Source organism: Lissotriton vulgaris, chromosome 7, assembly GCF_964263255.1.
Source record: "Lissotriton vulgaris chromosome 7, aLisVul1.2, whole genome shotgun sequence".
Classification (NCBI taxonomy): Eukaryota; Metazoa; Chordata; class Amphibia; order Caudata; family Salamandridae; genus Lissotriton; species Lissotriton vulgaris.
In genome coordinates this window covers 203,650,883-203,676,933 of record NC_141695.1, presented here as the reverse complement: position 1 = coordinate 203,676,933, position 26,051 = coordinate 203,650,883, and the positions used below count along the sequence as shown (strand labels likewise).

Below are 26,051 nucleotides of genomic sequence, written 5' to 3'. Positions count from 1 at the left end.
TGGTCTATAATTAGAAAGGTCTGAGGAGTCAATGCCAGGTTTCTTTTTCAAAGGAATCAATAAGGCCTGTTTAAAACTATTAGGAACATTCCCTGACGCGAGGGAGTTGTTGAGCAGTGGAATCAGGCTACTTGGGAGTGCCCGACCAATTTCTCTCATTACTTGGTGAGGGCAGGCATCCTGAGGAGATCCTGATTTAACTCTAGTGAGCAAATCTTGAAGGGTTTGGTGAGTGATTAAGGGGAAGGAATGCAAAGTAAGAGGGTTTAAAAAAGTGTCGTCTATCGGGGCACAAACTGGAAGCTTGGATAGAGTGTCCTTAATCAACACTATTTTGTCATTGAAATAGTCATTCAGCGAGTTGCAGAGCAGTTGTGAGGGGACAACCGGGGGAGAAGTTCTCTCATCATTGCACAACTCAGTCACAATCCTGAAAATTTCTTTCGACTTATTGGTCGCGTTAAGTATTTTAGAAGAGAAATAAGCAGTTTTGTGAGTGTGCAACGTTTTTTGGTAGGCTTTACGAGTGGAACAGTATGCGATCCTTGCTTGAGGACAATAATTGGAACGCCATGTTCTTTCTTGCTGCCTTACTTCAAGTTTTAGTTTCCTCAACTCCGGCGTGAACCACTTATGCGCGTCCGCGCCACGTGAGTTATCAAAGCGAGTGAGGGGAACACAAACATTGATGGCCGAGTTTAGCCAATCTTGAAGCCTGCAATTGGCTATCTCCACATCTGAACTCTGCTCTGGCAGAGTAGACTTTAACAAATTTAAAAAAGCTGACATGTCCAGCGAGGACCATTTCCGAGTCAGACTGGTAGCCTTCAGCTTAAATTGAAGAGCTTTCACAACACAAAATGAGAAACTAATAGTAAAATGATCAGACCAGCTACAAGGTTTGATATCAATAAAATCAATAGCTAGATTCAATGACCAAAGTTGATCGAGACTGTGGCCCTTTTGGTCTGAGTATCTATATATTGTATTAAATTCAGATCACTCAGAAGGTCCCTAGTCTCAGCTGCTTGGGGATCTAATAGGATGTTATCAAACCAGAGATTTAAATCCCCGACCAGGAGTAGTTTTGAATTATTAGTAGCTAACATGGCCAGTTGCTCCGCAAGAATAGCAGGGAACATAACCATAGTTTGGGGCGGGCGGTATAGTAAAACCACCACAAGTGTCCCATTGACAGTATCCAATTTGGCAACAATATTCTCCACATTAGGAATATCTAAGGAGGGGAGTTGTCTAAGTTGATGTTTCTTATTGGAGATGATGGCCACCCCGCCCCCAATTTTACCTGCCGGTCGTGACACGGAGATAATATAATAATCAGCAGGCAAGGCAGCTAAGATGTCCGGTAATGAATCCGGTGTAAGCCATGTTTCGGTCAAGAGGAGTAAATCCGGTTTAGTATCGGATAGTAACAGAAAGATATCTGTCTGATGTTTGGTCATGGAACGGGTGTTTAAATAAACACATTTAAAATTACAAGTGGTACCTGGCGTGCTTTCCGAAACCGCGTAAGTAGAGGCAGAGTCCGTAGTTAGGTTGATGGGATTAGTGATGCCTAGGCGAAATGTCCGCTTCACCGCGTTGAGGGGTACGGGGGGGCACTTCATGATGGAAGGTCTCAGCGCTAGTAATTCAGCGGATGTATACACCAAAGGACACGCAGAGTCCTTAGCCCCTAGTCCCGGACGCTCGCGGACGAGCGCAGACGAGCTTGACTCTAGCGCGACTCCGGCGCGCCTCCGTCGCGCCCGCTGCGCTCCCTCCACCACATTACGTTTTATGTGAGGGAGCCTCGAGCGACTGGACCGCTGCCACAGGTCCCTGCGCTCTCTGGCTCCTCCCAATATGGCGCCCGTTCCCACCACCAGACCGGCACTAGGAGCCGCGGTAGGTTAGCCGCCCTCCACACAATCGGCAGAAGCCGCGATGGACCAAGGCAGAGGGGCCGTTGTTAAGGTAAGGGTGCAAATAGCGCTATCAATCAGCCGCCCTGCACGCAAACAGATACACAGTTGCAGTCACCGCTTAACACACAGTAACTGTTTTAAAATACAATAAGCAAGGTCAAAATACAAGTTAAAAATTAAGTGAGCAATTGTAGTCCAGTCTGCCGTAATGCAGCGTCTCTCAAGGATCTCCCCCGCCATACCCAGGATCTCCCCTGCCATACCCAGGACCGCCGCTGCCATACCCAGGATCTCCCCTTCCATACCCAGGAGCGCCCCTGCCATACCCAGGATCTCCCTGCCATACCCAGGACCGCCCCTGCCATACCCAGGATCTCCCCTGCCATACCAAGGATCTCCCCCGCCATACCAAGGATCTCCCCTAACATACCCAGGAGCTCCTCTGTCATACCCAGGATCTCCCCTGCCATACCCAGGAGCGCCCCTGCCATACCCAGGATCTCCCTGCCATACCCAAGATCTTTCCTGCCATACCCAAGATCTCCCCTGCCATATCAAGGATCTCCCCTGCCATACCCAGGACCGCCCCTGCCATACCCAGGAGCGCCCCTCCCATACCCAGGACCGCCCCTGCCATACCCAGGAGCGCCCCTGCCATACCCAGGACCGCCCCTGCCATACCCAGGATCTCCCCTGCCATACCAAGGATCTCCCCTGCCATACCCAAGATCTCTCCTGCCATATCAAGGATCTCCCCCGCCATACCCAGGATCTACCCTGCCATACCAAGGATCTCCCCCGCCATACCCAGGATCTCCCCTGACATACCCAAGATCTCCCCTGCCATATCAAGGATCTCCCCCGCCATACCAAGGATCTCCCCTGCCATACCCAGGAGTGCCCCTGCCATACCCGGGACCGCCCCTGCCATACCCAGGATCTCCCCCGACATACCCAGGATGTCCCCTGCCATACCCAAGATATCTCCTGCCATACCCAAGATCTCCCCTGCCATATCAAGGATCTCCCCCGCCATACCCAGGATCTACCCTGCCGTACCAAGGATCTCCCCTGCCATACCCAAGATCTCCCCTGCCATACCCAAGATCTCCCCTGCCATATCAAGGATCTCCCCCACCATACCCAGGATCCCCCCTGTCCTACCAATGATCTCCCCGCTATAACAAGGATCTCCCCCGCCATACCAAGGATCTCCCCTAACATACCCAGGAGCTCCTCTGTCATACCCAGGATCTCCCCTGCCATACCCAGGATCTCCCCTGCCATACCCAAGATCTTTCCTGCCATACCCAAGATCTCCCCTGCCATATCAAGGATCTCCCCCGCCATACTCAGGATCTCCCCTGTCATACCAAGGATCTCCCCTGCGATACCCAAGATCTCTCCTGCCATATCAAGGATCTCCCCCGCCATACCCAGGATCTCCCCTGCCATACCCAGGACCGCCCCTGCCATACCCAGGATCTCCCTGCCATACCCAGGACTGCCCCTGTCATACCTTCCCCGCCATATCCAGGCGCATCCCTGCCTGACAATGGTGGGTTTGGTCCAGGGCATGGACCTACTTCAAGGAGTGCCAGATCAGTGGATATTTTTCCCTTCAGAGTATCATGCGGATGGGTCCCAGGGGGTGCCAGTGCCCCAAGAATCTGTTAGTTGGTAGTGGCATCAGCATCCAGGGGTGTCACAGGCCAGGAAGTGTCAAAGTAGTGAGCACACGTTTGAGCCTCAACATATGGCACCTACCCGTCTTTGTGAGTCTGGGAAGATGGGCATTCTTCAGCCTTTTTCCAGGGTGAGTTGTGGCCCCATTGTGAGGCAGTGAAGCAACCAAGTACAAGTGAGGTATGCTTGAAAATCTACACAAAAGTAACAGCTTTATAATGGTTAGTTTGGGAAATTGTATGACTTTTTAAAATTAGGTACATTGAGGCCAACACAGATAAGCGCGCGCACACTTACCTACGCACACTTACAGAACTCGACTGAAAGTGGCTTGAATTCAAACCCAAATTCCGAAATGGGATAATAGGTTCAAGATGGCTCCAAATGGTACAATGAGTAACACTGCTTTGGTAGGAGACTTGTGTGCTAGTAATGGAATAATTTCTGTAATTCCAATAAAAACTGTATACCATTGATGTAGACCAGTGTTAGGTCACGTGCAAGTTGAGTCTCAATTACATGTAATTTTATACGTTATTTTTAGATGCTCCAAAGGGTGTTGACATCGACCCAAGCCCACCGCTAATCCTTAAAGAGGGAGACGCTGCTGAGCTCACCTGTACTGTACGACAGAGTAACCCTGCTGCTACTGAATACAAATGGTATAAGGATGATGAAATATATCATGAGAGCCGAGCCTCAAAAATACATTTTCCAAGCCTTAAGTCTTCAGATTCTGGTGGTTACATCTGCAAAGCTGCAAACAATGTCTCTTCCACCAAGTCCAATGCGCTGCAGCTGGTCGTCCAATGTGAGTGGTATCGCAGAGTATCTATCTATTGTTTTTTTCTTTACCTTTATTACCTCAGCTGATCTCTGCTCCTCTTTCACAGCAGCTTCTAATTCCCTGGAGGTGTAATGAAGGTCCATCTTGGTCCACATCTCCAGTGCATCTCCTCCCTGGTTGTCATTTCTTTGTGGCATCGCCCCTTTTGATTATCTTCTTTAACTTGTCCTTTTGATTTCTAAGCCTCTCTTTCGTTTCATCCCGTATGTTATTTCAGCCATTAGCTTTCTTCGGTAGCACCTGCCCTTTCTGGTTCATTGAGACATATGAGGCTGAGTAAGAGATTCTTATATCTAAAGATTCAGATTCATGTCAGATCTTGAGAACATCCATGAAGAGCAATTCTGCATGTACTGAATTTAATGGTATTCATGTAGATGGTGAGTGGCTACCCTGCCCTCCTGGACCTGAGCTGGGCATCACTGTGTGGAATCCGATACTGAGGATGATCAGGTGAGGTTCACCTCTGCTTCTCCATGAACTTCCATTGAATACATTCCCTTCTCAAGCTCCACACCATATACAGTCATTAATGTCTGACATGATACAAGGCACCTAATCCCCTCTGACCTCTCTGTGTCCTTCCCAGGGAACAGGGAACATGTCATTCATCCCGTGTGCCAGGAAAAGTTGAAAAGTCTCCAGCCTCCGTGGCTTTCCTGACATGGTGTGAATCTGGAAAGGCGCAAATGGACAAACATTTCCGGTCCAGTCGGGAGATGAAACCCTCCATATCAGACAGGACGATGCAGAGAAGGGTTAATAGCAAACAGCTATCAGTCTTTATTGGACTACCGCTGTCGGAGGAATAATGCCTCTCCTCAGCCATGCTATATATATTTCTCTTGAAGGGGCACCAATTACAACAGTAAACTCGATTTATTGCACGTTTGATTTACTTTTTCATAGCCTCATAATGTCTCTGAGCACATTGTCATAGTTGGCTGTTTCTCTGCTATTGTTAATGTTTTTTATAAGTGTTTAAATATGTGTTATTCCAATGTTGCTCTTTGGTGCTTGTTTCAAATTATAATTTTTTGCAATAATTATCCATGTTTGCCATTTTTGAGCAATTTTTCCCAGTTTACTCTTTCTGAAACGATTTCCGTTTCTTGTTTCTAAACTAATATCCCATTGTTTTTCTGTTCTGGTACTCTGTATTTATTGACAGTAGTCGTGTGTTCTGTGGTCACTGTTTCTGCACATTATCTATGTTTGTTTTATTGTCATTTTCATTTTCATACTCGTTGTTTTAGCTTACCTGCCATGTTCTTGCTATTCTGCTTTTACTGACTCATTTTGTGTGGCTCATTTCATGTGTTGCTATTTTCTGATACTTCTCAGATTTCCGCCTGGACTTAAATGTCTGCTGCTTCTTTGTTTACTTTATCTGAATCAAATATGTTGCCTGATGCACACAGCAATCACGTATGTGTCTAAAATTATTCATGGCCTATGTCTATAATATACATGGAACATACTATTTTTAATTCACAATCCCTATTTGGAGTATTATTTATGCATAATATATCTCGCTGAATGTGTAATATTGCACATTCACAATGTATTACCTAAGTGCAGATGTGGAGGTTTACTAGAGGGAGATACCAGCATGGGAAATATGGGCATGACATATGGAAAATGCAATAGAGGCACAAGGGGTCAGTTGAAAACCACCGCATACATCCAATGGTATACGCACACAGCCTGGAAACCTTTCAAACGGAAACAAGTAGACTTACAGGCAAACACCACGCACTGGCTACTCACTGTAGCTGCAAAGGATACACGCAATTAGCAATGAATGCAGTCATTTTCACACAAACAAACAAAACCAATATACTGTAAGCAACCAGTAAGTGGAATAAAAAGAAATTGCCCACTTCCAATGATTTGGGAGGAAAACATGTGACATTGAAATATGTAGCACTGTCATAAAAATCTTAGAAGGATTAGTCATGTGAAAATACATCTGGTAATCTGATGGACGGCAGCATGCCTGCCCAGCCTAGCAACAACAAAAAAGGTCTAACAACCAAACATCCACTTCAGGATGCAAAATGGTGCCCCCTGCACTTACGCGCCAGGAGAAAGAAACACATATACACACAAATCCAGGAGATTGGGCAGGTGAGGTGAGGAAGACCACCTGTGCTATTCCACACCCCAGTTTCAGTGGATGTACCAATGACCAATCACACACTAGTGGTGCCCACAATCATAACTTTTCCACAACAGTATTAAAAACTTATTTTGTTACATAGTACTTCATACAATGCTTCTGCCACAGTGCTGTAGGCGCCAATTGTTATATTAACCTCATTTAATCGACCTCCAGTATCCCACCTCTAAACGATAAATCTTAGAGGGGATTGGCATGCCCGAGAACCACGCCTCCGAGCAGCCGTAGGTGACCACACCTCCCACAACGGCAACGGCGATTTGATCCAATCTGGTGATTCTCGGCGCATTTTGGTGCTCGTAGCGCAGGATAGTCTTGTATCGGGCTTTTGCTGTATCAGAATGGGAGAGGAAAGGACGCTGATGTTTCCCGCCGGACAGAATTGATGAAAGGTGAAGTGGCAGGGACCGCGCTGTCTCACATCTTCTACTGCGGTTACGGGCAGCGACAGATTGCCCCTGCTGGGATGGTAGATGCGGTTGAGGTCTGCGAGGAGGAGGTTAATGCTGGTTTATACCTCTAGCTCCAGTTTTCAGGGGTAACACTCTCTGCAACAGTACAAAGTAAAACCTGGGCGGGATTCTGAACTGGGCAGGTTGGAGAAGAGGACGCCAAAAGACAATAAAGGCGAGGAGGCTGGGAGGCAAGGAGTTTAGGAGGTGAGGAGGGTCTCATTAGTTCGGACAGCCTCGCATTTAAGCTGAATAAGGGCTTCATAAGCGTTCTTTTTAAAGACTGCGGCAGTGGATAGTGGAGAACTGAACTTGAGGAGGGACTAGCAGTAAAGAGTTGTCCCTAATTTATAACTAACCCAAGGAGGAGAGGAAGTTTTGGCCCAAGTGGTGTTATTTTTTGTCTTTGCTACCGCATTGTACTCCTTTGTTGGTGTCGTTTCAACATGGGGAGGCGCAACAAGCTCAACAATCCAGTTACTTAAGTTGACATGGTAACTAGCTTTAAAGCCAAGACACGCCTGGCGCAGGAACAGGCAAAGGCGGTAGCCACAGGAGCGGGAAAAGCAGAATTTTCTGGAAATCATCTTGACCACAATTCCAGCTTTGAGAGTTCAGAAGACAACCCGGTCGAAGAACCTGCTGGCAAAAGCCTCAAGGTCAGAACCCCCCCAATGGCTCCGGTACTGATGATTGGCAAAACGGCAAACCCAAAAATGGATTCTACGTCAACGGCCGAAAGCAGTAAGGAGGAGGGGAAGAGTGTGAAGGAGTTCCCCCTCTTCATCAAAAAGTCACTACAGTCAGATCCCCTTCAGTCTATTAAACCTCTTCCTCAGTCGGTGAAGAGAAGGGCAGATGATTCTGCCAGTCCACATCAATCCCCGCCCCATATTACATCGTCATCTCCACCTCCCGCCTCCCCAGTGCCTTCACACTCTCAGAATTCTCTGGCACCAGCCTCGATGGTACAAGAAGCGAATCAAGAAGGGACTTTTTACCCACCCAGCTCTGCTCTTCCGTCCTCTGCAGTTGCCGTTGCAGTCTCACGCTGAGATTGGCTCTGATCCAGATTGCAACTGGCCTTCGGGTACTGTAAAATTAGCCAAAGACACCAACTCCAACGCATAAGGTATTCACTTCCAAAGTATTACCATCAGGTCTTAGTCAGAAGGAATCCTATACCTCACAACCCCCGGTGCCGGATTTAGCCTTTGAACCTGCAGAAACTTTTTCAGATGATCCCGCTGAAACAATCTCCACCAAGCAGATGGATATTAAGACCCTGCTTAATCTTATCCTGGACGAAATAGGAGAAATGAAGATGCATCAGCAAAATGAAATTGCTTCCCTCCATCTTCCTCTAGGGAAGATCGAAGAAGCAGTGGCCTGTCTCCCAGTCAAAATCCAGGAAGCAGAATCAAGGATCTCTCAGAAGGAGGACCATATGAGTCGATTACTTTCTAAAGTACGTGAGGTTACCAAAGACAGGAGTACGCTAGAGAACAAGCTCGATGAACTGAAAAACCACTCATGCCATTCCAATTTGCGAATAGTGGGAGTTCCCGAGAGAAGTGAAGGTGTCCAGGCACCGCAATGGGTGGGAGCTTTAATCAAGGAGAAAGTCCTCCCCGAGTTTAGCGGGGATCTCACCATTACCAGGGCCCACCGAGTTCCATTTCATCCTCTACCAAGTTCGAGTGGTCCTCGCACCATGTTAGTGAATTTTGCAGACTATCGCATTAAGAAGAGGATTCTGGCTAAAGCCATAAAGCAAAAGCAATTCCCGGTGAACAAAACTTCCAACTATAGAATTTTCCCTGACATGTCTGCAGCCGCGGCCCGCAGACGCAAAGAGTTTGTTAAACTGCTCTTTTTGTTTAAAGCCCAAGGTGCGCAGGCGTCAATTGCCCAGCACTCGAAACTGCGTGTCCTTGTCAGGGGGAAATTTCACATGTTCTCCAACCTAGAAGAGGCCCAGGATCTTCTCAAGGAAATTTCGGTGCCATAATGAGTTAATGGACTTACAGACTTGTTATTGCTTACCCTGTTGTTGTTTTTTGTGGGTTTTTTTGTGCTAGTCTACGTTTAGTACCCTTTGCCGGGTGGGAGGTGTGGGACTCTCAGGGTACAGAATCACGGCACCCTTCAAAGTAGCAGGGGGGGTGTGAGGTGGTTAGTGTGGTGGTTCACCTTTCTAGGGGGTGGGTTGGGGGGTTGGGGAGGGGACTCAAATGAGTGTAGCAGTAAAACGAGCAGGAGCAGGGCAGTAGAGTTAAGGTTTCTAAGAGAATGAGAGGGCTTAAATGGCTCTTTTGGAGGTTTTCTTTGTGCTGTCCCTTTTTTTTCTTTTATTGAATCTATTGTAACATGGCAAACATAACTAGTATATGCCGCACTATCTCAATCAATGTCAACGAGATACTAAATAAAGTAAAATATGGAGCTTTAATTAGGTGGTTAGTGTCTCTCTTGCCCTAGGTAGTATATTTCCAGGAAACTCATTTAAAAACTAATCTCCCTAAGTTATATCTTCCTAGATTTTTTCCGCATGCTTTTTTTGCCACAGCCAGTCTGGCAAAAAGAGGTGTTGCAATGTTCTTCTCCCGTAGTCTCCCTTGGGAATTTGGACAGGTTCGTAGAAACCCCTTGGGGCGGTGGCTGTGGGTCGAGGCCAAAATAAATGGGTTGATCTTAAATTTTGTAAATTATTATCGCCCAACTATGGACGATATCACGGCCCTATTGAAGATCAACGAATTACTTAGGGGAGCCTCGGGAAAAATCATTCTGGGTGGAGATTTTAATTTTATCCAGGACCTTAAAAAAGACACCTTGAATAAAAATAAAAAAGAACTTAAACCGCAAACAAAGAAAGTGGTGGAGGCCTTAAGGCATGAGCATCTCTTGGTAGATCCATGACGCCAACTGCACCCTACTATTTCCAAATTCACCTTTCATTCCAATCAATTTTACACAGCCTCTCTGATTGATTTCTTTTTAATAACATGTTCCCTAAGGCTCCAAGGCATCGCAATAGGGGCCAACCCATTCTTGGATCACTCCATTGTGACAATGAAGTTTGTAACTGAAGGGGGCTGGAGGTCCCAATCCAGGTGGCAGATGGATTGTCTTCTCCTACAAGACCCTCATTGGGTAGCCGAAACCAAGAAGTGGATACTGGAGTTTTTAACAGTTAATGAGGGCTCAGCAGAACATTTTTCAGTCTGGGGTGGGTTTAAGGCAGCCATGCGGGGGCAAATGATTGCATGCTCTGCAGCCCAGTCGAGAGAAAGGCAGGAGAAGAATAATCAACTCCAACAGGCAGTAGATAATGTAATGAGCTTTAGAGATTCTCACCCCCGGAGCTGTGGTGATGCCGCGACCCAGTTAGCTAGGGCTAAGTTTGCATTAAAAAAAAAAATTTTAATCAATAGCTCCAGAACTTTCCAACAACAAGTTTATGAGGAGAGTCAAATGGTGGGAAAGATGCTGGCAGGTCAAACAAAAACTAAACAGGAAAAAGCCTTGATAGCAGAAATCATTGATCAAAAGACCCAAGATACTATAAAAGATAAAGATGGCATAGCTACAGTCTTTTTAGAACATTATTCACAGCTAAACTCCACAAAATATGAGGTAGGCCGGGTCAAATTCATCGATATTTTGATAAAGTTGATCTGCCTGCATTGCCTGGACCTTTAGCTGATCTACTTGACCGTGATATTTTGGCAGCAGAAATCTTGGACGCTGTAAAATCGATGGGAGGAGCGAAGGTCTGTGGAGCAGATGGCCTCCCAATTGAATTCTTTAAAATCTTTTCAATGAAATATTTAACGTAGTTAGACTTGGTGGCACTGTTCCTCCAAGTTTTAAGGAATCTATCATCATTATTTTCGCCAAAAAGGGAAGAATCATAAGGATGTTAATTCCTACAGGCGGATTAGCCCCCTTAACGACGATTTTAAGGAATATATGGGCCCAACGTTTTACCCCGATTGCCCAGGCCTTAATACATCCCGACCAGTCCGGGTTTGTGGCTGGGAGGTCAATGTCCTCCAATACAGGGTTTCTTATCCATGCCCTGGATATTTCCACAAACAACAAAATCATCTCTTCCTCAGCGGTAACCATTCAACTCCATAATCTGTCCTCCCAGCCAAGGAGAAAGAGGGCACACAAACAAGGGTGTGCACATTGAGGTATCTCTGACATATAGGTGATAAGGAGATAGTGCTTCCCTGCACCTGTGATCCTGGACATAACTAGGGAACTCAAACTAGTAGTATCGTCGAACAAAGCTTTCTTCCATGCCACCACTGCCCATGTCAAGGTAACAGGGTCATTCCAGAGCACGAGTGGCATCATAGCTGGCATCTCAGAGCCTTGCCAGTGGCGGTGGCTGCAACAGATACTGTGGTAACTGGCACTGCAGTTGTATAGCATAGCTGACTTTCCACGTTTGGCACTGCACACACCCAGCACACGAGGCCCCTTTAATGCACCTGACATAGCTGCCACTCCTTTGTGAGCTGTTTAAGGTGCCTGGGCATCATTTACACATGTGTATGGCAAGTGTGCAACACGTGACAGCTTCATCTTTCATCAGCCAGCAAATGCAGCTCAACTGAATGATGAAGACTATGGGGATGAGGCTCTCTGGGGAATTTCTGTATTATTTGGTTAGAAGGGAAAGTCTGCTGCATGTCTATACATGTCAAACCCTGTTCACTGAAAGTGACATGCAAGTCCTGGGATGAACTCCTTGTAACGATGCAGTGGTGGGTGTAATTGAGATAAGCCATTGAAAACAATATTGGGTCTCTTGGTTGTCTACCTCCCCTTACTCACGGACATCATTTAGAGGTGTCTAGGGTCACATTTGCGACTCCTGGCTTGTCCATTGCGACCCCTGGCACTGTTCTTGCGCATCCTTGACTAACAGAATGCAAAAGCAGAGCCAAGAACAGCAAGCATTTGAAATGCAATAGGTCTCACATTTGTGAGAGTTTAAGCTATTGGCATTGTAAATTACTATGCCTTTTATTTATCTGTTTTGATAATTATCACATAAAAGACATTGTCATTTCTAATGCCAATACCTCAAACTCTTGTAAATGAGAGACTTATTTAATTTCAAAGAAGCGGCCTCCATTGTCCCGGGCTGCTTGGAAAGTGAAAGCACGCATGGCGCTTTGAATGTTGCAGGAAAGCATGTTGTGCCAGCAGTAGGAGAAACCCATTAAAGAAAATAGTGCTTACAGACTAAATAAGATATACCGTGTAACAATAGAAGTAAAAGGGCCAGTCCTCATGGTAGGTTACAAATGAAGATAAGGCGGTACTAAGGAGGGACTAACAAGCCTGTTAAAGAATTAGAAGCCAGCATTACAAAGAACAATGCCAGAGACAATGGAAAATATGAGCAGAGAGTGTGCGGAGCTTCAAGTCCATACTCTAATACAGCATGCCCTGCAGAGGAGCGCAGGCGCTGCCCAGGCTCGACCTAATAACTAGGGTCATCTATATTATGCAGCATGGGAAGACCACATTAGGGAGCAAGCCGAGGTACATTATGCAACACAATCTGTGGCAGTATTGCTGTTTGGTTTTCTAACATTCCTGGATACAAAAGGGAAGCAATGGCTGTGCAAAACACAAAAGGTAAACATTCATGATATCGTATTGAAAATCTTATTTAAAATCCAATATCGATTTGACTTTGCATGAAGTACTAATTTAGTCACACTTTGTCTTCTAACTTCCAGAGAAAAAAAGTGTATGCAAAACATACTTTGTAGCACTAGTAGAAAACATGCTTACATGGATGCACTTCCTGTATTTCTGTGCAACTCAATTGTTTTAAAACTGGTCATCGGGTTTGATGTTCTGTATGCCCACACTAGGTGACACTAAAAGCAACTCTTTCCATCAAAAATAGCCCTGAAGATTATTTTTGTTCCACCAGTGGTCAGAGTGCATTAAAATAAATTGTGGGAACTGTAATGTTGTGTGGAATTGGGGTGGGGTAAGTGAGCGTGATGCAACTTTTATTGTTTGTCACCTTTAGGTAATTACATATAAAGTAATGTACAGCTTAAATGAAAATTAAACTCAAGGTATGTTAATCAGTGGGAAATGCACTATTGTGTATTATGAAACCTCTATTAGTTAATGCACTGAACCAGAGAACAACACAATTTAATCCTGGTTGACCCAGTGCAGAATAGTGACTTGTGTATGTTTAGAGCTACAAAGTCCCAGTCTGTGACAGAAAGCACTATGAACATGTAAGTCATTATTTTAAACTTGCATTACACACAGTATAGGATAGGCTGCAACAAAATGCGCAAAAAGTATTAAGATAAAAAAGGGCTTCCAAAATATAGATTTTAGTAATACCCAGACTGTATGTAGTTTTTTTTTTTATAGCTGTCTTTTATAAGCACATGCTTTACAGCTTACAATACCTCTCAAAAAGGATAAGTGTGCCATCAGGAAGCTTCAACGGATTACATAAATTAAAGTCAATACCCGCTTCCAAACAACCTTTACATTTACAGATTGACCAGTTGCGTATGTTTACATTTCTTTCGGGGAAGTAGGTACCCTGGCAAGAAGGCTCCTTTAGCGGTCCCTCTGTTCCACAGCACAGGAGACTCCCTGCCTTACACTTCAGCTGAAGGATTTCAACAGTAGAAACGATTCGTATATGGGACGGTTGTCTTTTAACAAAAAGTAGGGGTAACTGTTTTTCTCAAATAAAACAATTATAGGCACATTGTGCTCCTCAGATCCCCCCGTCCCCTTCGACCACTGTTCTCTACATGTATAATACAAGTGTCTTAATTAAGCCATAATCTAAGACTGAACACAACCCACTTAAAAAAAGTATAATAGTTATGATTTTACTGTACCTGGAAAGCTCTCTTCAAATAACGCCGGTTTTGCCAGCAGTAACTTTCGTGTAACATATATTTGCAAAACATTTCCATGGTAAAGAAGGATACGTATGTTCACTGTTTTTCTTTTACATTAAAATGATGTTGTGATTTTTTCATGATGGCCGAAAGCTCTTCTAAAGTCCCTCACATGGGGATAGTAACACCATGTGATCCATGCTTCCCTCCTAAGTAGCGTCAGTTTAATACCAGAAGGCAGCATCAGCAGTAGAAATGTGGCAAGTTAACCTTTGAAAAGTATCTGCACTGCTTTTAACTACGAGGAAAAATGCAAGTTTTGTTTAGTAACATTGATCCATTTGACCTAGGCACACCAATTATTTTTTTTAATTTTCAAATCGTACACAAAATGGCAGAAAATCTGGCAAGTGTGATTAATCAATAATGAAAATGAAAACGCTGTGCATGCAGAATAGCGTAACATCACTGGCAATAGCAACATGCTAACACTTCCATCTGAGGGGGGCTTTGACCACAGACACCAAACATGTCTGAAATGCAAAAGAAACACTCTTCCTTAAAAAGAAGCCCATAACAAGCACATGCCCTACCAAAAGAAGGTGTTCCAATCTATATATGTGTGTGGAATATTTAAAACGAATAAAGATGTAACGGCCATTATTCTTTTCTGATATAATGAGAGAGGATATCCAGTCAGCCACAAAGTTTCAGCCTGTAGCATGAATTTGATCAGATGGCTTGAAATGAAACTTTTAGCAGCTGAGTGATTTCTACCTTTCATCAAGCAGATTTTTTTTAATGTTGTTCGAATTTGAACTAGTTTAATTTTTTTATTAGGCCATTCACACTCTAACCACCGAAAACGGACAAACCAAAAAGAAATTATTAATGTTACATACTTTTTACTGAAAGATGATTATTTAGTTTAAGAAGAAACATTCACGTTCCAATAGGCCCACCATGCAAATATCTTTTCCATCACACGTCCTTGCATTCACAGCTGCATGTGAAAACAAGCTGGCTCCGTGGAGTCGACGGGGGGAGGGAAACTGAAATCGCGCGATGCAAGCGCTTCCAGCCTCAGGAGATGTGCATGCGTACGTAGTGCACATCTCCTGTCCATACGCATGCACATCTCCTGTCTGTGCGTGCCACCTCCTGTCTCCCATCGGGACAGAAAGCGGCAACAATAGAGGCTCGCAAGGCGGTGCATCAAATGCGCTGCGTTCACTAGCGAGACCTAAAAATATAAACAGGGCCCTAATGAACCCATGTTTACTTTCAACAACTCACAGATTCACCCAGCACTAAGGCTTTCTGTTTTCAACAAATTCTGCTTTCAGTTAAGGAAAAACATTAAAATACAGCGTGAGCCTGCTCACTGCGAAGCCTGCTGCAGACAGGGATGAGGGTCCTTGGCATGACCTCTCATGAGGAGGAGGGAGGCACAAAGGCCCACTTCACTTGCAGGAAAAGTGCTGTTCAGGGTTGTTTATTATGGGCAGAGTGTGTTTCACTTGCTCTGCTGAGATGTTCCAGTGACTAGAGATAAAAGAGAGGGCAGTTCTACAGCCCAACTTAACTCTCTAGACAGTACAATGCATCTGTAAACTGTATGTTTTTCAGTGATCTATTCTGGCAAGGATGGTGCCACTGGAACACCTTTTCTTAGTGCTGAATCATTTCAATGAACAATAATCAACAAAAAATGATGGCTGAAATACAAGGTTTTAGGTATGCAGAACAGAATGATGAGATTCTTGTATGGTAAAGCTCTCGGGTCTTCTGTTGCTCAAAACACAAGTTCTAAGGATAGTTTCAAATGCACCTCATGTCATGGTCACTGTGTAAGTGTTCCAATGTATTTGTAAAATATTAAGATGGATGCCTGGCACACTTAAGAATATTTACACACAAACAAAGAACTACTTGAAATGTTCCTTCTGGCATAATACTCATGCATGTAAAAATCACAGCATGAAACTTGTTCCATAAAAAGCAAGGACTGCTTGAATGAGGTTGCCTCTTGGCAACCTTGCACATCTTCCCCTTCACTGTTGCCCTTAGAGTCATGGACGTCATTTAGGGGGTCGTTAGGGGTGACTATGCATTCCTTATTTTCTCCCCATTAATACTATTAGTGAATACTATTCTATTATTGTTGGAAACCGAGGCATTAGTTGGAAGGCCTGCACAAATAATGGGTCTACATTTGTTTTTCACTGGGAAATAAACACCCCATTGTAGCGCTTGAAGCCTCAGAGGGTAGCATTGCAGAGCAGTCTAAGGCTTGCTCAAGGGAGTTGGTGGGAGCTAGTAATCGCCATTTACAGGTATGTAGGAATAACACTCCATAATTGAATGTCCAGGCTGTACTTTTCTTTATTAAAAAGGAAGAGTGCATTTATTACACACACAATGCTCAATTCTATGCATCAATTTACAAATATACATAAGCTGGTCGAAATACTTCTTAACATTGCGTAAACATTTCCACTCCTCCCACGGGGAGGTCTAGTACCATCACTCACATGTATGAAGATCATCTTTCCCCAAATGCAACGGGTGGCCATAACCTGGAGTGAGGGACCTTCCCACTGGCAGAACCACCCTGGCGGCCTGCCCCAGTATTTCAACAAGCATTTATAATGAGAACACCTGCAATAGTGACACATAACCCTCACTGAGAGCAACTCCTACTGACAGTATACACACTTAAATCACAGTGACTGACAGTCTGGTTGTTCAACTAATGCAGTATCAAGCATACATGTCTAAGCATACATGGCTAAGCATCACTTAGAATGATAGGTACTGATCATATCTGATCACATGAACAATGCAAGCCAATCACATTTAAAATCACATGACTATCATATTACAACCAGGCACCCTGGCTAGGATGCCTAGCACCATATTTCCAGGGTAAATATTTCTTCACATACTGCCTGTGACTTCAATTCTCCTCAAAAACGACAATATGTAAATGCACCACCTGTCCAATTTCACGGTGACACCTCTAGGAGATATCTCCACAAAGACATTTCATGTTCAGCCTTTCCCATCTCTATGCAGACCTTAACATCAGCACCACACTGTAGAACAAAGGTTCCAGACTTCTGTAAGCTTTAAATCATGGCTGAAACCTCGAGGGGTTATTCCCTTCAAGTCTCCAGTAACTTAGGATGGGGACTTTCCACTTTTTGGCTGGAGGAGTATGTGTTGTTCCTGCAGCTTTCCCTGCACCAGGGCATTTAAATGGTGGTGAAACCATCTACCTGGAGTCACTACACACTAAAATCAAGCAGGTTTTTAATGTTTGTTAGGCCATGCCCAGCAGGCCATTATGGGGCGCTTTCCACCCCAGCTCGTGCATACCTAAGCATTGGCTCTCGCTGCTCCGGGGAGAGCTGTTCTGCCTCCGAAGGCAGCTACAAACCGCTTCACTTCTTCCCTGGGGCCCGGTCCCACCCAACCACCCCGCATCCAGGTAGTTTGGAGCCCACTCTGGCTGCTCTCGCCGGCTCCCTGCCTGACCAGCACCCTCGCGTGCTGCAGCGGGAGCTGGCACTTCATTCTGGTCTTCCAGCTCCTCATCGGCGGAGCCCAAAGATGGGATCCTGGCCCCTGGAACTGCTTCATGGTGGCCCAACGGTGCTCCCAGGCTTCATTTTTTCTTCAGGGCCCTAGGAAGGTTGCTAGGGCCATTTCATGGGGAGCGTGACGGCGCTCCCGGACTTTATTTCGCAGGTTCAGGTTGAAAGGCTGGGACCCGTAGGCACCTTCACAGGGACGCGACAGTGCTCACCGGCATCTCCTTCTTCTGGGACAGCCCCCGGGACCTAACCCAGCCCGGGGGCTCATCAAACACCGACAGCATAGCCCCATGCGCTTTGTCGTCGGTCACCGCAAAGGTTGCTTACCTTCCAGGGGGCATATCTCAGCCCCGTGGGGCTGATTTCAACCATCCTGACCTCCTCTCACTTCTGGTGGCCAGCCCTAGCCACCTAGAGCACTTTTTGCCACCCTCCTGATGTCCAAGAGGGTGAACTCAGCAAGGAGCTGTCTTAACTGGCTCCCTGTGCCAGCCTTTCACTTGGCTCTCCTTCCGGGCCTCTCTTCTCCTTGTGCAGTGGCTCCAGGCTTCCACTTACTGGCCCTGGACTCCATCAAAGGCGCAGTTCAGGGTCCTTGGGCAGTCAGAGGGTTCTTCTTTCCAACGGCCCATGATGCCATCTCCAACACCAGTCTTCCTCATCAGGACCACACCCCAGGGAGCTCCTCTTCATTTGCAATAACTTTTAAGAGAAATTAAAGGGTGCTGGCAGGAAAGCACTTCTTCCCTACCCAGCAGTGACACATCACCTCTCTGCCCCTGATCCCTCCTTCCTGCACAGGCCTCTGGGATACATCAAGATGGCATCATCCAAGGATCTCCTGTCACATGGTTTCTGAAAAGTTACCTTCCCTCTTTGCTCGCTTCATGGCCCAGGCCTGGAGGAGGCCTTGTGCCTGGCACCAGGTGACAGCTGCTGATTGATACCCTGCATATTCACCCCATCTCTCCCTCCTGGAGAGAAAACCTTCAACCTTGAGAATGCTTGCAGTGGAGGGATAGGCATCTGATGCTACAGCCTGGGGAGGAAGTTAAATAATCCAGTCTGGCAGGGTCACACCCAGCCAGGGTCTGGCTATGAGCTGAGTTAGAGAAATATGACATTTCTGGATGACCCATAAGCAGTACAGATATGGCTTTGGACTCAGCAGAAGATTTATTTTTACACAATGAACAGTGTACTTTGGTGCTTGCCTGGAGATTGTAGGCCCTAGGGAACTGAAACTGCCCATCTGGCCTCTGGAGAATAAGGGAGTGTTCCTACGGTGAAACAGTAAAGCACACTGACTATCCTTTACATGTGTTTCCCACGTTATAAGGCCTATTTAATATCACCACCCAACATGGCATAATCCTTTCCACACCATTCTATCTGTACCAGCTCCTGGGCTGCGCTTGACAGGAATCTCTCCCACACAGCCCTTACACGGATGCACACATGTGTGCACATGTGTCCACATGTAATCAGTCCGGTGCCCATTACCCTGGCTGCAGTGCAGCGTCCTTATCTCACAAGGCCGATACCGGTGAAATGCACATGCAGTCCATTTTATCATGAGTTTACTGTGGGTGAGTCCCAGTTTATGAGGCTCTCTTACAGCAAAAGCTAAAAAATAAGGTGTTCAAGAAGCAAAAAATCCAGGCGGCTCAGTTGGTCAGAACCTCATGCTCACACAAGACGTGGCCAGCTGATTCCTAAGGGGAAGCAATAGCCACTATGCATAGGTACTATTCCCCTAGTCAGCGATAACCAGTGACAAGGGGTTATGACAAGAGCCCCTTCCTCACCAGTTATCCACTCAGACCACCTACTTCTTTGTGTCTTTGATTCTTTCACTATTTTAGGTCGTATCTGAGGCAGTGTCCATGTGCTGTCTCTTGACAGTCTATTGAATCTTATACAAACCTAAAAAGTGTTTAGAGCACACTCATTAATTACCATTGGTTGATGTTTTTGTCACTCTCCCTTTTTTCTCTTCATTGGTTAGTGTCCGATGCGCTGGTTTCATTTTGATGACTGTCTCATTTCAGATGGCTTTGGTTTTTATGAAACTAGAGTCAACACCACAAACACACTCACACACACACACACACTCACAACCACACGGAGCCAGCAGCTTTGAGCCAGCACATTTCACACAAATTACCCTACTCCAAAACATTGCCACTTTATTCCACTCTAATCTATGCTATTCACTCTACTCCACTCTGCTCCACTCTATGCAACTCTGTTCTATGCCATCCTACTCCGATCCATGCCATTCCACCCTACTTCACTCTACACAACTCCACTCTACACCACACCACTAAACGCTACTCCGTGCCACTCCACAACATTCTACTCCACTTTTACGGCACTCTATGCCACTCCACACTACTCCACTCTACACCACTCCACACCACTCCACTCTATGCAACTCCACTCTACGCCACTCCACTCCACTCCACTTCACTTATGACACTCTACCCCACACTACACTGTTCAACTCTATGACAATATACTCCACAAATTGCCACTTTACTTGACTCTAATCCATCATTCCACTCTACGCCACTCTGCTCCACTCTATGCAACTCTATCATATGCCACTGTACTCCACTCCAAACCGTTCCACCCTACTCCACTCTATGCTACACCACTCTACTCCACTCCAATAAATGCTACTCCATGTTACTCCACTCTATTTGACTCTATGCACTTTCCTCTATGACACACTACTTCACTCGATGCCACTCCACACTAATCCACTCTACGCCGCTTTATGACACTCCACTATATTTCACTCTACTCTGCAACACTCTGTTTCACTCTGTGCCCCTCCACTCTACACCACTCATTCTACTTTATGCCACTCCACTCTACTCCATTCTACAACACTCCACTCTATAGCACTCCACTCTATGCCATTCCACACTAGACCACTTCACACCACAGACTCTCTGGCATTCTACCTCACTCCACTCGATTCCACTCTATGCCGCTTCACTCTACAACACTCTACTCCACTGTACACTGCTTCAGTCTACAAAACTCTGTTCCACTTTACACCACTCCACTCTATGCCACTCCACTCTCCGACATGCTACTCCACTCTATAGCACTGTACCCAACTCTACAATACTCTGCAACATTCAACTATATGGCACTGCACTCCAGGCCACTCCACTGTAAGACATTCTACTTCACCCTTCACACTCCACTGTACTAAACTCTACTCCCCTCGACAACACTATTCCACTATATGCCACACTACTCATCTATATGACATTCTACTTCACTCTACACCACCCGCTCTACAACACTCTACTCTTGAATATTCCACTCTATGACACCCCACTCTATGTTCCTGTACTCCACTCTACACTACTCTATTCTGTGCCACACCACTCTATGACATGCCACTCTACTCTATGACATTCAAGGACACTCTATTCCAGAACCCCTGGACTCCACTCTATGCCACTCTACACAACTCCACTCTACTATATCACACTCTACAACACTCCACTCTATGCCGCTCCACCCTACTTCCCTCCACTCTACACCACTCTACTCCCTAACCACTCTACTCTACACCACTTCATTCTACAGCACTCCACTCTAAGCCACTGAACTCCACTCTACTCCAGTTTCGGAAACCCCACTCTACTCTGCTCTACTATGCGCTAAGACACTCAATGGCACTCTTCGCCACTCTACTCTACGCCACTCTATGCCACTCCATTCTATGACACCCTACTCAACTAATATATGGATTAAGATAAGATCAGTTGACGGGGGTGAGTGCTTGCAATGTTCATCACTCCGTCCATCATCCCCTTTGGTTTTGCTTTGTTCCTCCTTTCTTCACTCTACTCAACTCTACATCATTCAATGCCACTCAAGTCTATAGCATTCTTCTCTATGACACTCCTCTACACTTTTCTCTACTCTCTGTCACTCTACTCTACGCAACTCTACTTCACTATACCCCACTCCACTCTATGATATACTACTCCAATATGCCACACTCCTTTCTACAGCAATCTACTCCACTCTCCACTCCAGCAGTCTACACCAATCCACTCTACGCCACTCTCCTCCATTCGACTCTACGACAGGCTATGCCACTGGGCGCAACTTAACTCCATTCTACACACTCCACTATATGACACTGTACTCCACTCAACTTCACTCTATGATGCTGTACTCCAATGAACTCTATGAAACTCCACTCTTCAACACACCACTTAACAACATTCCACTTTGCACCAGCCCACTCTACAACTCTCAACTACTCTCTATGATACTCCACTCTTCACGAATCTATTCTATGGCATTAATATCTACGCCACTCAACTCCACTCTACACCACTTCACTCCATGCCACTCCTCTCCAAGCCACTCTACATCACTCCAGACTTCGACACTCTAATCCACTCTATACCGTAGTATAAGCTTTATTTTAACAACTTGTGTCATAAAAGTTATAAACACCTTGCAATATCAAAATAATAAAAAATGAACAATTCATACAATAGCACATTACAAATTAATACGTATAGGTGAACGGTCAAATGTTTGGCGGCACCCAGAATACAACATGCAAATCGACAAAAGGCAATAAAACTATAAATACAATTCAAAGATGAAAAACATACTAAAAAGACAGCTTAAAATTTGGGAGGAAAGGGCATTACGATGATTCCTCATCTTGTGCATCCTCATGTGGTCCCATGTTGCAGTCCCCAGCGTGCCTTAATTAACAGTTCCAATCCTCCTTTCGCCAACACCGTAGCAAGACTCAGAGCTATAAATTGCACATGCATAATCTAGATGTAAAAATCTTCAGGTCCCAGCCTAGAAAGCCCTATGCTGGCTGCGCATAACCTTTGAACCACAAAGTGCTACTGCGCTCTTGCCTGTGTCTTTTGTCTAATAAGCCATGCGTGGCTTAGAAACTTCGCCACGCTGCATACATAGAGTGGTCTGAGATCTGACCTGAGGATGTGCAGGGCAACCCTATAGTCCTGTGTGCCCAGCTGCTGGCAAATCAGTTTTAGCCATTTCCTCCTCGGCGTGCTGTACTCCTGACAGGCAAACAGAACATGGGCAACACTTTCTAAAGGGGCCCTGCAGCATGGACAGTCTCCCGGTGTTGGATAACTTGAGTGCCATTTAGATGTTATCTCACGGACAGGGAGTGTGCCATACCTAAAAGTTATGTAAAACAACCTGTCCCAAGGGACCTTGTTTTTACCAGCCAGAGTTTGCTGCTTGGGGCTAAATCAAAGGCAGTCTTCAAATCGATGAAAGCTAAGTTGAGACTGCCCTTACCAATCACCACCACCTTCCAGTAAATGAGAAGGAGCCGAAATGTCTGGTCAATCGTTCCTGTCCTCACCCTGAAGCCCGCCTGGTACTGAGATAGTATGGCATTATCATCCACCCATGTCTGGATCCTCTGCAGAAGAACTCTGCTAAACACCTTCTGCAGGGCATCGATCAGGCTTATGGGCCTATAATTTGAGGGATCATTTCTTGCTCCTTTTTTTTTTAATTGGCACCACCTCTGTGCCTTTTTAGGTTGCAGGGACTGGAGCAATATTGGCAATTGCTTGGGCCCAGCTTGGGTGTCAGCTAGAAATAAATCTCCCGGAATGCCATCTGCTCCTGCTGCTTTAGATGGCACTATTCTGCCTACTGTGGTCTCTATTTCTCCCAGGATAAAGAGGTTATTGTCAGAAGGATGCCCCTGAAGCTCCGCCAACTCCACTGGAGGCATATTCAGAGGAGTTAAATAAAGCTTCTGGAAGTGGTCAAACCACTCCTGGCCAGTGATATAACTAGTGGGTGAATATGTACCTGCTTTACTACCCCAGGTGACTAGGGACAAGAAGGGCTTAGTGTCCTTTGCTACGCTAGCTTCCATAAGCTGCAGCCAGCGGGGCTCCTCCCATGCTAGCTTTGCTGTACGCAGGGCGGTCTTATAGCTCTTCCTGGCGATTTAAACATGGGACGGTTCTTATCTTCAATAGCTGCAGTTGGAAGGGATCGATTGTGCCTGCAGTCTTTGGTGTACCATGGGTGTAACTTCCTTGGTGGTTTACTAATATTGCTGCCTGACCTGGGGCTACAAAAAAGGCACGTAGCTGATTAAAAAAATGGGAATGAACCAGTGTGACATTTGCCATCCCATGTTTTGCTAGTGACAACAGACTGGAGCTCAAGAGTGCCTGCTGCCAGGTCGTGCTGTGTACCTAAAATCTTATTTTCTTGCCGGCCACCTTTTGCTTTTTTAGAGATCTGTTGTTCGAAGGAATAACCTCCCTAGTAATGCGTCAAAGGCAAGTTGCTTTTGGGGTGAGTGGAGGCTTCCCACAGGAGATCTATGCTTAAACAGAGAGGATTGTGGTCACTCTCTGTAGTGGTGCCCACTCTCATATCAATCAAATCTCCCCAGAGCCTGACATCGTGGAGGACATAATCGATGCAAGACAGGCAACTGACTCATATTTGCACCCTGTCTATCAGTGGGGGTTCTACCGTTTACTGCCCTCGGGCCAAACTCCTCATTAACCCCTTTGCAGCAGGGGTTTTTCCCCCGCTGTGCTGGGGGTCCGGGCGCGCGCACAGCACCCCCATGCTCATGACAAGCTCAACTCGTCATGAGGCACAGTGCTCGTGTGCTCATGACGAGCTGAGCTCGTCACGCCCGCACCCATTTTCGTGGAACGTTCAGCACAGCAGGGGAATTATCCCCACGTGTGAGCGTTCCACGGCCCATGACAAGCTCAGCTTGTCATGAGCACACGAGCACCACGCCTCATGACGAGCTGAGCTCGTCATGAGCATGCAAGGAGTTAAGGGCTTTAAGTTGAAGCTCTGTCTGCGTCCATCTTTTGACAGGGGGTAGAGTCACGAGTGGAATAGCCCGTTTAGCATCATCATCATCGGTACCCAGTAGGTCTTCAGTATCAAGTGGCTAAAGGTACTGTTAAAATCGTGGTGAGCAGCTAACTATGTTCTCTTTCAATAGGGTGATAGTAGGTGAAAGTCTGCCCCCTTTAGTCCCCCTCGCATAGATGTTTAACAGGTCAATGGGGTCTTCCCCCCTGGGGCCCATAATGCTAACCCACAAGCTATCCAGACTAGGGCTTGAATGATGGGTGATCTGAAAGCCCAAGGCTATGCTCACCCATATAATCAGTCCTCCTGCTGGACGCCCTCTCCCTATTGTCATTGCTGGTGAGCAAAACACTCATAAAGCTTAATATAAATATGGGAACCAAGCTCCAAGTCTCCTGGAAAATGAAGATGTCATAACCCTCAATTAGATTGTTCCAATGCAGAAGCGGCAGTTTACTGCTTATCCCAGCCACATTCCATGATATTACCTAGTTGTGGGTCAAAATCATGGCCAGGAAAGGCTTCAGAGTTAAAAGGGAATTGGCTGGTGGAAGCCTGTACTAGGGGTAGGGAGTTACTGTTTTTACAGGTAACCCCAACTCCCTGACGTAACGGATCCAATGTATTGTTTTATTGGTCAATGAGTCTTCCCCCTCAGGCCTTTTCCTTTTTGTCAACTTTCAGAACATTAACCATATAGATTTCTGGTCAGATGGCCACTGCGGTATAGCTGGTTGTGTTAGCTGATTCTGGCCTTGAAATGGCACTAGTTGGCCCTGAGGGTGGGAGATGTTGCTAGGCTCTAGGTAGTTAGAGAGGCTGCGCACACGCACTGGGTGGCATGGAGGGTTGGCTCGACTGAGGATGGGATCAGATGATACTTGACTGAAGGAAATGTTGACAGGTTGGTCCTGGGTGAGCCCGGAGGTTGGAGTACCTGTTTGCTGTGGGGTATACTTGTTACAGATGGGTTGCATGCAAGCTCCTGACGCTGGTTTACGAAGCTTTTGGGAGGATGAGACATTCCGAACTAAAGATTTAACCAAGGTGGTGAGGCTCTCCACCATAGATCTCAGGGTCCCTATTTTAGCCCTGAGCATGGTAACTAGATGATGGATATAAGGTAAGTCAGAGTCAGGTACTGGAGCAGTCATAATAGTAATCTCAAAGGGCTGCTTTGAAGTGGCTTCTTTGGGGTCATCAGTCAGTTCCAGTAGTGGGGCGAACCTGTTTGCACATGGGATAGTAGGGTCAAACTGAGGTTCAGCGTTGCTGATAGTATCATGGTGTTAGGAGGGGAATGAATACTTGCAATGTGAGGTGGTGACTCTAAGTAGTAGGGAAGGGTCCCCTTTGAGTATGATTTCATAAACATTTCTGGGATACCAGGTGAATGGCTGGGACTAGTATTTCTAGGGAAGGGTTGAACAAGTGTGGAGAGGTGTGGCTCACTGGTTAGAGGCGGCAGACCCAAAAGCAGAGAACAGCCCGGGACCAGGGTTCAATTCTCGCCTCGGTGCCTACTGTA

The 26,051-nt window shown here is 46.0% G+C and overlaps 1 protein-coding gene across 2 annotated transcripts in view; it reads left to right on the top strand.

Annotated features, from left to right (window-relative positions):
- The window catches only part of LOC147701197 (B-cell receptor CD22-like), a 339,266-nt gene that overhangs the window by 219,598 nt on the left and 93,617 nt on the right, over nucleotides 1–26,051 (top strand). For both annotated transcript variants that reach the window (XM_086929941.1, XM_086929942.1), the window contains exon 8: nucleotides 4,159–4,425. In XM_086929941.1, coding sequence (XP_086786067.1) covers nucleotides 4,159–4,425 — 267 coding nt within the window. The remainder of the gene's footprint in view (nucleotides 1–4,158; nucleotides 4,426–26,051) is intronic.